This window comes from Hyaloscypha bicolor (genome assembly GCF_002865645.1).
Source record: "Hyaloscypha bicolor E unplaced genomic scaffold K444scaffold_183, whole genome shotgun sequence".
NCBI classification, from domain to species: Eukaryota; Fungi; Ascomycota; class Leotiomycetes; order Helotiales; family Hyaloscyphaceae; genus Hyaloscypha; species Hyaloscypha bicolor.
In genome coordinates, this window is record NW_020194685.1 from 2,348,957 (window position 1) to 2,363,180 (window position 14,224).

Below are 14,224 nucleotides of genomic sequence, written 5' to 3' on the forward strand. Positions count from 1 at the left end.
GTGTCGGAAATTGCAAGCGAAGGTCCGAATGGGTTGTATATATCAAAATAAGCATTTTTGCTTCTGTCCACCGATCCCGGGGTAAGTTACATCCACTCGCCTCCAAAATTGGGCATCACTAACAGCTTCGCAGACAATCCAGATTCCTACTGGACTTCAAATTGGACCCCGGCGTGGGTACGGTGACACCGTAAGTGGTGCTACGAACAAAAACCTTGAGTTTCTCCGTGATGAAAAGTGCCCTAAAAAGCTGGACCACGGTTTGATGATACGGCAATCGATCGGAATAATCCTCACCGAGAGGGTTTGTAGCACAACCTCCAGGTGGTCGGCGACTCCGGCCTGGGGCTTCGTGTGAGTTTTGCCATTTTGACTCTTACTTCCGATTAATTTTTTTTTTGTAGAGTTCTCTGGTGTCTCGCTTAAGCTGTGTATTCTTATCTAGGCTAGATACTTGTGACTTTTTTTTGTAAGATTTTACCTCGCTTAAGGAGAGGAGGATATACTTTTTTCAATTAGCCTCTCGGATACCCAGCCCTAGCCACCCCTAAATCAAAAAACTTAATATCCTCCATGCCTTTTAACCCCTCCCGAATCTTTAAGCATCTTTACAGATCACAGTATGCACGTCTTAGTGCCTCGGTCTCCGGAGTCCGAACTAGTCAAAATATCAATTTCAAGAATCAAGCAGCGAGCGAAATAGAGCCCGCAAATCCCTGAACAAGAAATTGGGAATAATCCCGAGAGGCTGGCGTGAGGGTGGATAGAGGAGATAATAATTATGATTGAGGAGACCATGGAGTGGCTATCGGTTGCTAGGAAGGGGATAAACATTCATTGTTTTTGGCGGCGCGAGGGGGAGGCTTGGCAAGGAAAATGATAATAATGAGGAGGGGAGGGATCACTAAACCTGGTTCGACTGGTAGCTGTTTCATTCAGTCACTAGTGACTTTGATTTCTCTACTACAAGCACTGTCTTCAAAGTGTATTCATTTCTTCGGAAAAGTACGCAACGTGGTGCATAGACAAATGCAGGAATTCTAATACAACAGCTAATAAAACAAGCAGTCTTGCCTTCGCTCCGTTTATGAAAAGTCGAATCGATCAGGCAAGACAATCGGCGCAACCAAGGTCCATGTGTAGATACCGTAGCAAACCCATGCGCTAATGATCTTGACCCAACTTGCCCAATAAGTCCTTCCTACCGGCGCAAACTCGTCGCTGTTGGTTGCATCCTCGGTCTGCATCGTAAGAAGCGTAGCAACCCAAGTCGTGGCCAGGAAGAAAATGAGGTGGAAGAGGGCGTAGTTGTATTGTGTTGAAGTACGTTCGTCGTCCTTGGCAGTGTTTCCTCCGTCACTTTCGTCGTCGTCGTCGTCCAAGAGGGCATCGGCAGGGAGACTTCCTTCATCAACGGCTTGACGAAGGGCTGCAGCTCGCATCTCACGGCGGCTGTCTGGTTGTTGAGTGACGAGACTGTGCTCATCATCATCAGGGAGTTTGATGTGGCCCTTTCCTCCGAGAGCAACACCTTGGGTAGCCGCTCTGGTTGTAGTGTAGGCGACTGTCAACATTGTGACAATTGCGCCAATAACGATTGAAGTGGTTCGAGTGCCTTGTGCTCGAATCAGAGGGTTGCATTGGCGGTCATCCGGCTCCATGGAAACAGCTGACATGGTAAGGTAGGTGCAGTAGATTGCCACCATGGCTGATTGGGCGAGACCAGCTTTCGGGTTGTATTCCTGGATTGCTGGGTGAACGGAGATGAAAGAGACAACCAAGAAGAAGATTAAGTTGAGCGTGATGGCTGTTTGGTTCATCGAGCAACCGCTTTTCGCAAAGAAGATGTACATGACAATCGTCATTGCAACAGAAACCGCGTACATGCCAAGGGTTGAGCCGATAAGAATGCCTCTCCAAGCGCGGGAGTCAGTTGCTTCAATTTGTGCAAGGCAGTACTCGGCCCAGGTGTGCGCAAGGTCGACCAAGAGAATCAAGCCAAGGAGAAGGAAGAGAGTCGCTCCAGCGAATGAGATGTACTTTCCCCAAACAAAGAAGAATGACTCTGGAATGAAGAACGACAGAACGATCAAGGCCAGCCAGGCGAGAATCTTCGGTCCCCAAAACCCGTTTTGTATATTGGCCCGAGGATTCTTCGAAGTCTCAACGCCGAGAAGGAGCACACCCATTATAATATGGAAGAGCCCCAAAGCGAAACCGATTCGGTGCACTGCAACCCATCCATGGCAAGGACCATCTGGACACTTGATTGTCATGTAATCCAACGTCAAATGTTGCAGCTTATTGATTGCCCATGGTGTGAGCATAACCCATGATAGGATGGAGTTGATGAGAAGGATGAGGGCGTAGGCAATTCGAGTGGCAACGCTTCGAGCTGTCAGAATAGAGAATGGCAGAGAGGATGGGGGTTGACTGACCTGTTTCCGCACTTTCCACAGGCACCGAAGACTGCAGAACAAGTGGCCGCACCACAGCAGCTTGCCGCGAAAGTAAAAATCTGTGAAGTCAGCGTCTGCCTTCCATCAGGTGCTTGTGTTGACATACGGTTCCCATGCTAGGCACAACCAGCAACGGGATAGAAAGAAGAGCGCCCATCGTGCCGGCTTGATAGGCGTTGTCGCTGTGCAATAAGATATCTTGAGAGATACTTTGATCACTGATTAAAGTCAAAAGGGTGGTGATCAATGAAAGCGCATGCAAGATGGAGAGAGCCTTGAGGTTGTCCAGCACGAGACCTCCGATAGCCGCGCGGATGTCACCGCTCCAGTTCTTGTGCATGGCTTGGTTAATGATGCTCATTGATTGGTGCGGATGTAGGGCGGTGTGAGTAGATGGAGCTAAACGCTGTTGAGAAGTATCGGAGTGGCAGAAAAAAACAGGCCGGTGCTAGTTTGGCTGCAAGGAGCAATCACACTAAAACAGCGCGAGTGGTCCCTGCCGGTGCCGGAAATACCCCCCTGTGCCGCTGGTGTGCCGTGATGCCGATGATGTTCCGACTGATAACACAACACAACAAAAGGGTGCACGATCCACACCACATTCACTCAGCAGGTCTGGGAACACCACCACTCTTCGCGAGTGACACTGCATCTTCCCCCATCTTCAACTTCAACTTCAAGACCATGTCTTCATGATATCCAGACTGCGACATTCGCTTGTCTGAATTTTCACCACCTATCTATCCTTGTCGCAATGATCAAGACTTGACACCCTCCCCCTCCAATCGAACATCCATCCAGCCCTCTGTGATTATGTCTGAAAAATCCCTCCACAGGGCGAGGATTGTATCGAGTGTTGCTGCCACATGTATATCTTTGGCATGCGGGACCAATGTATGTTGATTACTGCCAACAACTAGCTAGACTGACAAGCGTAGTATGTCTATTCTGCATGGGGTCCTCAATTCGCGGAGAAGCTCAAGCTCTCCTCAACAGAGCAGAACCTGATAGTAAGCTTCCCGGCCAGGCATCACTACATAACTTTCCTAACTAATATAGGGATTATCCGGTAATCTGGGGATGTACTCGATGGGAATACCCGTTGGAATGTTGGTCGATGCGAAGGGACCACGACCTGCTGTGATACTGGGCTGCCTACTGCTAGGTGCAGGCTATTTTCCGTTACACCAGGCATACGATAAAGGTTCGGGGCCGATGTGGTTGCTATGCCTATTCTCGTTCATGACTGGTCTTGGTGGCTGCGCAGCCTTCGCTGCTTCTATCAAAACATCGGCCCTGAACTGGCCCCATCATCGAGGAACGGCAACCGGTTTCCCCCTGGCAGCATTTGGGTTGAGCGCGTTCTTCTTTTCAATGTTTGCCGGATACATTATGCCTGGATCGACTGGAGACTTCCTTCTAACGCTCGCATGTGGGACATTTGGCATCGTTTTTATTGGATACTTCTTTCTGAGGGTGCTGCCGCACCCCCACTACTCACGCCTTCCTCGTTCGTCTGGCCTGGCGAGGGCCGACTCAAATCGTCTCCACAGGACAAGATCAGAGGAGGCCAAGGCCCGCACACAACGGGAGGTTGTAGAACCAGGTAGGTCTCTATTCATAGCCACACATCCTCAAGACGGAGACGCCCTAAATCGTTATGATGTAGGAGGAGAGGCACCCGAGGGCGTCACGTCCACTGACACAGACGAAACCTCCTCCTTGATGTCTAAATCCACATCGTCCAGTTCTGGCGACCTACCTGAAGAGACCATTGTTAAGGATCATGCTCATCGTGTAGATATTCGAGGGATCAAAATGCTCCCCTTGGTTGAATTCTGGCAATTATTCGCTCTCATGGGAATATTGACTGGTATTGGCTTGATGACCATCAAGTGAGTAGCTAAAGTTCCGGTTTTGGGACGTACTGACCCGGGATACAGCAATATTGGCAACGATGCAATGGCATTATGGCGCCACTACGACGACTCGGTCACTGAGGACTTCATCACGAAGCGTCAAGCAATGCACGTTTCCGTTCTTTCCGTAGGCAGCTTCTTCGGCCGGCTCAGTAGTGGTACGGACTCCCTTTTTCTTGACACATGCACAGCTAAATCCGCCCAGGTATTGGATCCGACTTCCTTGTCAAAGTTTTGAAAGCATCTCGGTTATGGTGCCTCACTTTCGCCTCCCTCATATTCCTCGCCGCTCAGCTTTTCGCACTTTCCGTCGAGAATCCGCATTATTTGTTCTTCGTCTCGGGACTCACGGGACTGGCCTACGGGTTCCTCTTTGGTTGTTTCCCTTCGCTCGTTGCAGAAGCGTTTGGAATTCATGGCCTAAGCACGAACTGGGGTTGTATGACATTGTCTCCTGTTATCAGCGGGAATATCTTCAACTTATTTTACGGCATGGTCTACGACAAGCACAGCATTATCAAGCCAGGAGGGGAACGGGAATGTACAGAAGGGCTGGCCTGCTACAGAAGTGCGTACCTGGTCACAATCGTGGCATGCTTATTAGGATTCGTCGTCAGCTTGTTTAGCATCTGGAATACGCGCCGATTGCGCGCAGAAGAAGAGAGGTTACGAGATCTAGAAGAACGAGAGGCATAAATTTGCGTTGAGAGCAGTTACCAAGGCGCGATCTAGAGACTTTCATGGAACAGATGGGCTTGTATAGAATTGGCACAGGCGTTGACTAGATATTTCCTTGCGGGCAGATGTTCTGGCACTCAAATCCTAGAAAATGAGATGCAGCTGGTTGCTGTGCTTCTCCCGAATCCATGATTTACAAAATACCACGTTTTCGGGATCTACTCGATGCTTTCCGCAACGTGCATGTTCTCACGCAGCACTCTCTTCAGCATACAGAATCTGGTGGCACCCCACAAAACACATCTTTACTCGTTACGCCAACCCCAATCAACAGACGGCAAACCTTTCCTTACATCTCGTCGCTCCTATCCCCCTCTAATCTTTAGGTTTCTTCGGCCACCCCCACCTCAAAAGCACAACGCCCTTCTTCCCATGCCTCCTAACTCTCTCTCTCATCTCTTCCTCCACCTTCTTCCTCGCATCCCTTCTCTCCTGTTTTCGCATCTCAATCGCTACTTCACGTTAGCCCCTCTTCCCCAAGCACCCACTCCCTTATCTCACTTAGGAAATAAATACTCACAACTCTCGCTCCGCCCCCTCAGCCTATCCCTCCCCTCTTCAATCGCCTCCCTCACAAACACCCCCATGTTCGGCCGTCCGTCTTTGTCCCGAAGTTCTCCGGTTCTTGCTTTGGCCAATGTGTAGACGAGTGCGCCGATTAAAGAGATGGCTTTGATTTTCAAAGCGGTTTTGGTGAAAGGGGGGAGGGAGGTGGAGGACGCGGGTCGGTTGAAGAAGGTTAGGAGGCGGGAGAGGCGGGTTGGAGATGTCATTTTTGTGTTGCTGACGTGGAGAAACTTGGAGGTTGCTGGTGGTTTTGGGTTTGAAGTTGGATGAAAGTTAAGTTTGAATTGAGGGATTTGAGTGGGGATTTGAGTGGATATTTGTAGAGCTGAAGTAGTTCATATTGCAATGCAATGAAATGCACGGACACGTGCTGGCTTCCGCGCTCCCCCTTTCCGGGTCGGTAGCGAGAAGAGGCCCATGGGCCATGGTTCTACTCTCTCCTTTGACTTAGTAGAAAGCTTTGAATTAACCATCGGCCCATGGCTCCTCTCTCGGGCCGTGGCCGTGGCGATTCCCACATACCACATAAAACAATCTCCTTATTGCAATTCTTCTTTTCTAGAAACTCAAAAACAGGCATAAATGTATCAGCCACCAAAGGGCCTTTCCACACAATGTCCTGCACCGTTGGCCCACAAGAAATTGCCCTCTTTATGCCACCTGCTAGCTGCACTTTGGAAAATGAACCTCTAGTTGTGTTGGCGATCGGTAAGCTAAGTCTTGAGCCGAAAAAGACGACAAAATGGACCAAAATTTGGGCATAAGTGATCTTGCATTGCCGAAAACAGTGACGAATCTCCGGTGCTGCCGCTATGTACCTGATGATCTGTTAGAGCTCGTAGCGCTGTGAAGATGGTGGTCACACTCACTCCATCTATTGCATTATCGTTATTCAGATATGGGTGTGTGTATCTAATAGCAAGGATAGTACCGGCGAGGAGGAGAAAGGTGGCTTCGAGTGTTTCCCTCGAACAGGCTCTGAGGGAGTCAGGCTTATGCCTCCAGTCAAGAAATAAAAGAATTGTATGGCCGGCAATAGCGCCAATTCGTTGCAGCTCTGGAACACTGAGATGGTAGTTTTCCTCTGAAATTGGCTGAGTGTAGGCGAGAGATTCAGCATATAGCATGCGCTGAAAACTGACGCCAATCTGGGCTCCAACATAAGGTTCTACAAGATCCAGAAAATTGGGAGATGATAAGAGCCTGACCTTGCTCGTGTTAGAGAGATGTAGATTGTTGAGCCATTCGACAAGCTCAAGTACAATGCTTGATAAGTCCCATGTGACCAGCGAGCTGAAGCTGAGTGTGATGGATCTCAATGCCAACTTGCCCGTCTCTTATATAGATAGGTGGTCAGCCCGATGCTATACTTTAAGCAGCCAGCTCAGAGTCTTACAGTATTCGAAGAGGTTCAATTCTTCCAATCGAGTTCTGACACATCCACAAAATGAGAATGTCCGCTTCTCATGTGCGTGCAGAGCGGCCTCGACTAACTTACCACAACGCAAATGTCATCTTGGGAGTACTTTGAGTAGTCAATATCACTCAATGCAGTGACAGCCGATGACTTACTGGGATTCGTAACATGGAGCATCTCAAGCAAGCTCTCATCTCACGCACTGTCTTTAGTTTCAGTCGATGGTTGGGGTCAAGCTTCCCTTATCTTCCCCGAGTCGACGGTGGCTTATGAACCCGCCATATATGCTGGGCACTTGCTGGCAGGGCTGAGGCGGCTGAGGAAGACATTTTACTTGCAAGTCTGGTGTGAAATTGATCTTGAGGTGGTTGGGATGAAAAGAAGCAGCCATCTTCCATCTGATGCAGAACATCGCAGAAGTCTTATAGACCACGGCATCAACTGACCCCCAGACCGAAGGTTGACGTTGCTTGCTTGATATTTGCGGCTGAGACAAATGTGGCTGCTGCGATCGGAGCGCCACCAACACACTCACCGAGCTGCCCGTTTTGGGAAGGGAGGTTGCCCCCACGTGACAGCACAAGAAAGCAGAAAGACAAGCCTGAAATCATAACACAGACAAGGGCAAGAAATTTGCAAGAGAGTACTATCAAGTATCAAATACGCACATAAGCAAATGGTGGATAGAGTGAGATGAACTGCGATGCGGCGACCGCAACAAAACTATGAAGAAAGACAATGCCGTGCAGCTACTTAACTGAAGTCGTCACATATGAGGCAGCTTGCCTAGAGCCCTCCTCTTTTCACACCTTCGAAGTCGTGAAGTTGAAGCTGGCTCGAGAAGGCAGAGCGAAAACAGCTGAAGATCGTCGGAATTATGTACCCTCCAACGCCACCTGATTTCGGATCAACTTTCCGCCAGCCGAGGATCTGACGTCTTCTAATTTTTCAACCACTCGATCGTCATCGATACTCAAAGCCCATCAGATGTCATCCTGCACGTACCCCGATAATGACGGTACCTAGGGTCCCTACCCCCAAGTTGGGGTGCCTTTCGGCCTTTATGGTGTGAAGTATGGATGCTCGTGATTGATCCGGAGCATCCTCTCAGCAATCGGACCAAGTGGTCCGTCCTTTGCATCTTGCTTTCTCTTTTATTCACCTTCAAGGCTTCATAATGCTTCGAACAGTCAGGGGAACTTCAATTTGGAAAGTTGCGACGTCACGAAGTGGCTTGCCTGTCATATCCTCTTGCTCATCCCCAAAGAGATACCCAGCTGCATATATGAGCAGCTTCCCCTTTACAAACCCTTCCATCAGCCGCTTCCAACAATTTCAGGAGCAGTTCTCTACAACATCCGCAAGCATGTCTCAAACAAACAACAACTTCCTCCTCAGCGAGGTATTCAATGTCAAGGGCAAGGTAAGATTACTTTTTCTCGATCCCACCTTTAAGCGGTAAGATCAACATGCTAACCATTGCAGGTTGCTCTTATCACCGGTGGAGGAAGTGGCATTGGCCTAATGGCTACGCAAGCACTTGCCGTCAACGGTACCAAGGTCTACATCGTTGGACGCACAGAGGAGAAGCTTCAGAACGTTGTCAAGACCCATGGGCAAGGAATCGCTGGCGAAATTATCCCCATCACGGCAGACATCACATCGAAGAGCGAGATTGCCAAGCTGGTCAAGGAGATTGAGTCGCGGGAGAAATGCCTTTGCATCCTAATAAACAACGCAGGAATTGCAGGGAACACACAACAAACGGAGGCGAAGACAGCTGCGGAGATGAAGAAGAACTTGTTTGATGACGAATCCTCTACAATGGATGACTGGGTCAATACATACCGGACCAATGTTCCTCAACTCTTTTTCATGACTATGGCTTTCTTGCCCATGCTTCAAAAGGCATCTGAGCACCAATACGGCTACTCTGGCACCGTCATCAACATCTCGTCCATCTCAGGCATCATCCAATCATCCCAACACCATTTTGGATACAACGCTAGCAAAGCTGCTGCCATACACCTTACAAAGATGCTTGCCTCTGAGATCGCGAACAATAATATCAAGATTAGAGTCAACAGCATCGCACCAGGAGTGTTCCCATCGGAGATGACTGCAGGAGAGAGCGGATCAGATCAGAAGAGCCATATTGAGAAGGAGAAGTACGAGAAAGTTCCGGCGCATAGACCTGGCAAGGACCAAGATATGGCGGGGGCTGTGCTGTTCGTGGCTACGAATCAATACTTGAACGGTCAGACTGTGGCTGTTGATGGAGGATACATTTTGCATGCAGGTGCTTAGATTAAGGAGGCACAAATTCTGGATATCAGGAAATGGCGTTCTTGTTTACCACTGCCCTTGGAGAGCATGCATAGGATACCTCCAATGGAGTCTCTTCTAATTCTTAGACCCTTTTGCAATCTCCTTGCGTCATCCGGTTGCAGCTAGCCTTGCTTCATCATTCGAAGCTCACAGTGATTGTTGCCTCGATTTCGCCTGCTGCATCTATAATTTTCTTGGGACGCCTACGGGAAGGAGGCTTTCAATCTGGTTAAAATTTCCATTTTTCCCTTTCTTCTTCTTCAAAATCTATATCCAGGCGCAGCAATACCCGCCGATGCCGAAGTGCTTCAAGCCGTTGCTTACTAACCGCGTTTCTACACTCTGGTGGGTTACGCTTCCAGGTGTGAAAATTGGGAAGAGGTTCCTAACATAGATCCTTCGATTCCGGCACCTTCTCACCTACCTTTCTCGCTTTCAACTTCAACCAATGCTCGTAAAGCAGCTCCTTCGCCTACTCCTGGTCTTCGAAATAAGCAAACATCAACTCCTCAGTATTCACTTGATTGTGTGCCATATGCTCAATACATGTGCTGAGAAATATCTCATGTCGTTCATGGAGATCTTTCTCCTTTATGAGTTTAACAAGCACCTCACCAATTTCTTCCAGCTCCGAAGAGCAGAAGTCTCCGGCGAAAGGACCAGAACAATTGCGTACAAAGCAAGAAACAGAGAAATCCGAATATGACTGTCACAAGAACTGAACCGTTGAATATTGTAGTTTTGCACCCACCCATCATGTCGGTCTGATTGTTCGCCGTGTCCATGTCAAAGAGGGTTAGATGTCAGTTACCGCACTTGGGCATTGTGATATTGAGAAATTAAGATGGCTTGAGGGAGATCTGGAATATGATGGTTTGTGGTTGGATTGTAAGACAGGAATAGAAAAGCAGATTTAGCTTATTCAGTGTTGTCAAGCCTACAGTTAAGAAGTCTGAAGTATTATTGGGATTGTGGAACCTAGTTTCCACTCTGCCGTTCGCACAATCGTACCCAGTGACAGAGCTACACCAAAACGAACCAACATTGTCATGACGCTTCTGAGATAGATCCTTTGAGTCAGTTACTAGTCTGTCTGGGTTGTCATAGTTTCTTCAGCACTCGAGATCTGAGCAACATGACTTTTCAGAAACTCGACAGCATCGTCTATTCCCATTGGCGAATTGAACCAGTGTCCACCGTCAGGATACTCCTCCCACGTAACTTGCGCTCCAAATCTCTTCAAAGTGTCTCGTAGAATTCGACCCCATTCTACCAAAACAAGTGGATCATTGACGCAATGTTGAAGTAATACAGGTGTGTCTCCCAGGGCCTCATCAGTATCCGGTGCGTCCTCGAGACTGAGCACCCCACGAGTATGCGCGAGTGATCTTCCTGGGAAAGGCATCCTGCATGAGAATCCAAGAAAAGCACCAAGTTTCTGCGGGACATTCAGATTCAGCAACGTATGAACACCAGTCGCAGCTCCTTGACTGATTCCGCCCAGAATAATGCGATCCCACTTTCCATCCAACATTGCCGCCTCTTTCGCAAGAATGTGCCGAATACTGGCAACACTCTCCCTCAACCCCATCGCCTGGAGCTCTTCGTGATCAGATAAATCAGTCACATTCCAGATGTCGAACCACTGAGAAGTTTTCTGGCCCCCAAGGGTCGTAGTTTGCCGCATCTCTGCTTGAGGGAATACCCAGCGGAAGGAGGGGAAGCTCTCCAACAGGGAGCGGTTGTGGGAGTCCTGTGAGAAGTTCAGTGACGAAGCGAAATTTTGAGCGGTGTCTCCACGGCCGTGGAGAAAGACGAAAGTGTGTGTATGGGGTGCGGAAGGTGGAATGATGGTGGTAGAGAGCTCCATGTTGTGCAGAGGTATTTTGCCGGTGTAAATCTGTCCTTTGGTTGGACGTCAATTGATGTGTAAGATAGATCCATTTCAAGAGCTCAAGACCGATCTTATTAGGCTTCGGTAGGAAGTTGCTTTGTAGGCAGCCATCGAGTTCAGGGGACCAATAATTCTGCAGGGTTCAGAAGGGTTCACCAGCCAACCGCCCAAATCACTCAACCGCCCAAAAAATAGTTTTACTATAACCACACCACAACCACATTCCAAAATGAAGAAAATAAGTTAATATTCGTGATCTATGACCTCGCTTTAGTCATTCCACAGATTTTCTGAATTTTCTGAGCCCTTTGAAAATTTCCAAAATTTTGCTTGGGCGGTTGGCTGGCTGCTGGGACCCCTTCTATTTCTCGCTTGTGGAAGCGATTTCGCCAGAGATTTTAGGGGCAATTTCAAGGGGGCTCGCCGTGCATAAAAAGACCGTACTATACTCTCAGCGTCCCAAGCTAAGTTGGATATGTCCAATAATTCCCCTCATGGTGGCTCCTTGAGTCATCGTATATTCAAAATCTGCTCACTTAGATAACTTATCATCACACAACCCCCTGTTCCTCTCTATCCGTCCATAATCCAGACTCCAATTCATGCGCTAATCCCTCAAACCTCCACAACAATTTTCTCATCATATCATCCGTCAGCTCCACTCTCTTTCAAAGTTCGAGATCTCAATCCCATGGAGCGTGGCAGAAGCTGCCCATAGCACGTAGCTGAGAGTAGCAAACACGGCGTCTGCTTGAGATGCTATGCACGTGGTCCCCATACAGGCCGGATTCTTGGACAAGAATACTGCGAGGGCGATGAATCCTCCCGGATAAAACAGTGAGAGTGTACCTTCGGTGCTGAAGATCAGGCGTGGAAGATGTGGATGAGTTTTCAATAGGTTGTAAGTAGGCCTGGATGCTTCTAAGATTCGAAACTGATATTTATGAACGAGATACTTGCCGTTTGGAGCGAATTTGTGGACAAGTTCAATATATAGAGTCATGATCGTCGAAAATCATGGGGCGGATATCAGGAAGTTGACTTCAGTCGAGGAAGGAACAGAGGATTTGATAGTTTGGGAGGTAACGAATTCTTCATCTCATTTCCCTTGTCGAACAACCGGTTACGGAAGGGAAATCTACCATAGATTGAGAGGCCTAGAACCACCATGGGTGAAGCTAATTGTGCAAATCGGAGAGGGAGTTGGAGTCTTGAAGCCATTTTGAGGATAGTAGTGTCTGTGGGAGAAGGTATAGGTTGATAGAGAGAAGCGGAGGAACTTCAAGGGATACGAGAGAATCAAATTGTGCCACCCTGCTCAGGAAAAATTAGGCATTTAAATATCCTTCTGTGCCGTGGCGAAAGACTAATGGCATATGTGGGGAAACCAGTGTATCCCGAACCTTGAAATCCGAACCCTTGCAATCATTAACAAGGTCTAGGAACGGCCGGGACTGGAAAGCTGGAGCTCCATGTTGAAATTCTCATTGGTTCATATAGATAAAGTACTGGCAATTCTTGGAGCAATGGCTACAATCTGTGGGGTTTCTTAGCTGACACAGTATTGAGCTGCTCTTTGTTACGTAGCGTTGCGTAGCACTTGCTTCGTAAACTCGCAAGATCGTAAAATCGTAATCATGCACCCAATAAGAGTAGGCGAGATTCAGGTCGAGCGAGAGCTTCATTCATTGATAACCAGTGAGGGCATTACTGAGATGAGGATGCTCACTTCCAGAGAATTAATTATTGGTTCACGACGTCTGAGCACTGGTGGTTCAGGGGCTGCCAACGATTAGCATTACAGAGACCCCCTGAAAATATTTCGAATCTAACAAAGGGGGATTTCACCTCACCAAAGTTTTGGGGATCTAAAGCAACCCTGCCTCATCTTGACTTTAGTAGCTAGATATCGAAGCGGTGAAGCACGAAGAGCTTGATGCTGGAAGTGGCGTTGGCAGATTTTCAGCTGTCGGCCGCCTTACCTCAGAGCTACTGCGCGGTATTAAACAGCACCTCGGTTTCATTGGCCATCGTGAGGTCTTTGGAAAAGACAGGGGCTTTATTTACCTTGCTAAGGCTTGTTGACCCATGGCAAAGGCTTAGATGTAAATAGTACTATTTGCTTAACGGCAGCCACAGTATCTACTCTGGACCCACTGTTACATTTAATTAGGGGATGGGGGAGAGTAAAATCTTGCTGGCGGAGTTTTCGGAACATTGAATTCATTCTGTCACACCTCTTTTTAGCCGTTTTGAACCCCTGCTTTCGCCACTGGCGGAGCTGCTGACCCCCACAATCTCTTCAGCCCTACTCTGCGGTGAAAACCCAGCGTGAATCCGCTAATTTAGTGCTGTTCACATCCAATCCTCCGCGCATGCCCTTACTTACTTTGATTTCTAAATAACCACCTATTTAAATATAAATCTAACTTTAAAAAGCAAAAGCGCATATTCTAACTGCGCTATATCTTATGTCTTATAAATTATAAATACGTGGATATTAAGATATTAAGAAGTCGAGATATCTTTGATTTTTAGTGTCCTTACGCTCGCAACGCCCGCGACCACTCAAAAACGCCCAAAAACGCTTAAAAATGCGGTTTTTCGACATTTAATCCACTACCTTTCAATTTAAACTTTGTCCCATTTAAAAGAAGGTACTTCTATATATAAAAATATTCTATTAGGTGCGGATGCATTTCTATGGAGATAGTAGATTAAAGCTAGAAAACCGTATTTTGGACGATTTTCGGTGTGGTTTGCCTTTGCTAGAGGAACGCTTAAAAATCTCTACTGTTTACTAATTTGCTAATAACTTTTTAACTACATAATTAAAATATAAGATACTTAAGATTATATAAGATTTATATATCTTCTAGGCGTCTGTAAGATTTGGTATTAA

The 14,224-nt window shown here is 47.7% G+C and overlaps 6 protein-coding genes across 6 annotated transcripts; 3 read left to right on the forward strand and 3 right to left on the reverse strand.

The window, feature by feature from the left end:
• Nucleotides 1-913: 913 nt before the first annotated feature.
• K444DRAFT_576182 (serine incorporator) lies at nt 914-2,733 on the reverse strand. The gene is made up of 3 exons (XM_024877509.1): nt 2,566-2,733; nt 2,439-2,518; nt 914-2,388 (listed from the first exon to the last, which is right to left on the reverse strand). The coding sequence occupies exons 1-3, from the start codon at nt 2,614-2,616 to the stop codon at nt 1,086-1,088; spliced, it is 1,434 nt and encodes a 477-aa protein (XP_024727482.1). The 5' UTR covers nt 2,617-2,733; the 3' UTR covers nt 914-1,085.
• Nucleotides 2,734-3,272: 539 nt separating this feature from the next.
• On the forward strand, nt 3,273-5,074 carry K444DRAFT_648431 (MFS general substrate transporter; the record flags this gene model as incomplete). The annotated part of the gene is made up of 5 exons (XM_024885465.1): nt 3,273-3,353; nt 3,398-3,469; nt 3,519-4,354; nt 4,403-4,536; nt 4,584-5,074. The coding sequence occupies 5 exons, from the start codon at nt 3,273-3,275 to the stop codon at nt 5,072-5,074; spliced, it is 1,614 nt and encodes a 537-aa protein (XP_024727483.1).
• A 69-nt stretch (nt 5,075-5,143) lies between these two features.
• K444DRAFT_272433 (uncharacterized protein) lies at nt 5,144-5,962 on the forward strand. The gene has a single exon (XM_024871483.1). The coding sequence runs from the start codon at nt 5,282-5,284 to the stop codon at nt 5,759-5,761; it is 480 nt and encodes a 159-aa protein (XP_024727484.1). The 5' UTR covers nt 5,144-5,281; the 3' UTR covers nt 5,762-5,962.
• Nucleotides 5,963-8,466: 2,504 nt separating this feature from the next.
• Nucleotides 8,467-9,407, forward strand: K444DRAFT_637935 (NAD(P)-binding protein; the record flags this gene model as incomplete). Its single annotated transcript, XM_024884187.1, has 2 exons — nt 8,467-8,523; nt 8,586-9,407. 2 exons carry the CDS (start codon nt 8,467-8,469, stop codon nt 9,405-9,407), a joined length of 879 nt encoding a protein of 292 aa, XP_024727485.1.
• Nucleotides 9,408-10,320: 913 nt separating this feature from the next.
• Nucleotides 10,321-11,390, reverse strand: K444DRAFT_621950 (Phospholipase/Carboxylesterase family protein). The gene has a single exon (XM_024882005.1). The coding sequence runs from the start codon at nt 11,296-11,298 to the stop codon at nt 10,513-10,515; it is 786 nt and encodes a 261-aa protein (XP_024727486.1). The 5' UTR covers nt 11,299-11,390; the 3' UTR covers nt 10,321-10,512.
• A 515-nt stretch (nt 11,391-11,905) lies between these two features.
• Nucleotides 11,906-12,652, reverse strand: K444DRAFT_621952 (uncharacterized protein). The gene has a single exon (XM_024882006.1). It carries the CDS (start codon nt 12,323-12,325, stop codon nt 11,975-11,977), a length of 351 nt encoding a protein of 116 aa, XP_024727487.1. The 5' UTR covers nt 12,326-12,652; the 3' UTR covers nt 11,906-11,974.
• Between the last annotated feature and the right edge of the window lie 1,572 nt (nt 12,653-14,224).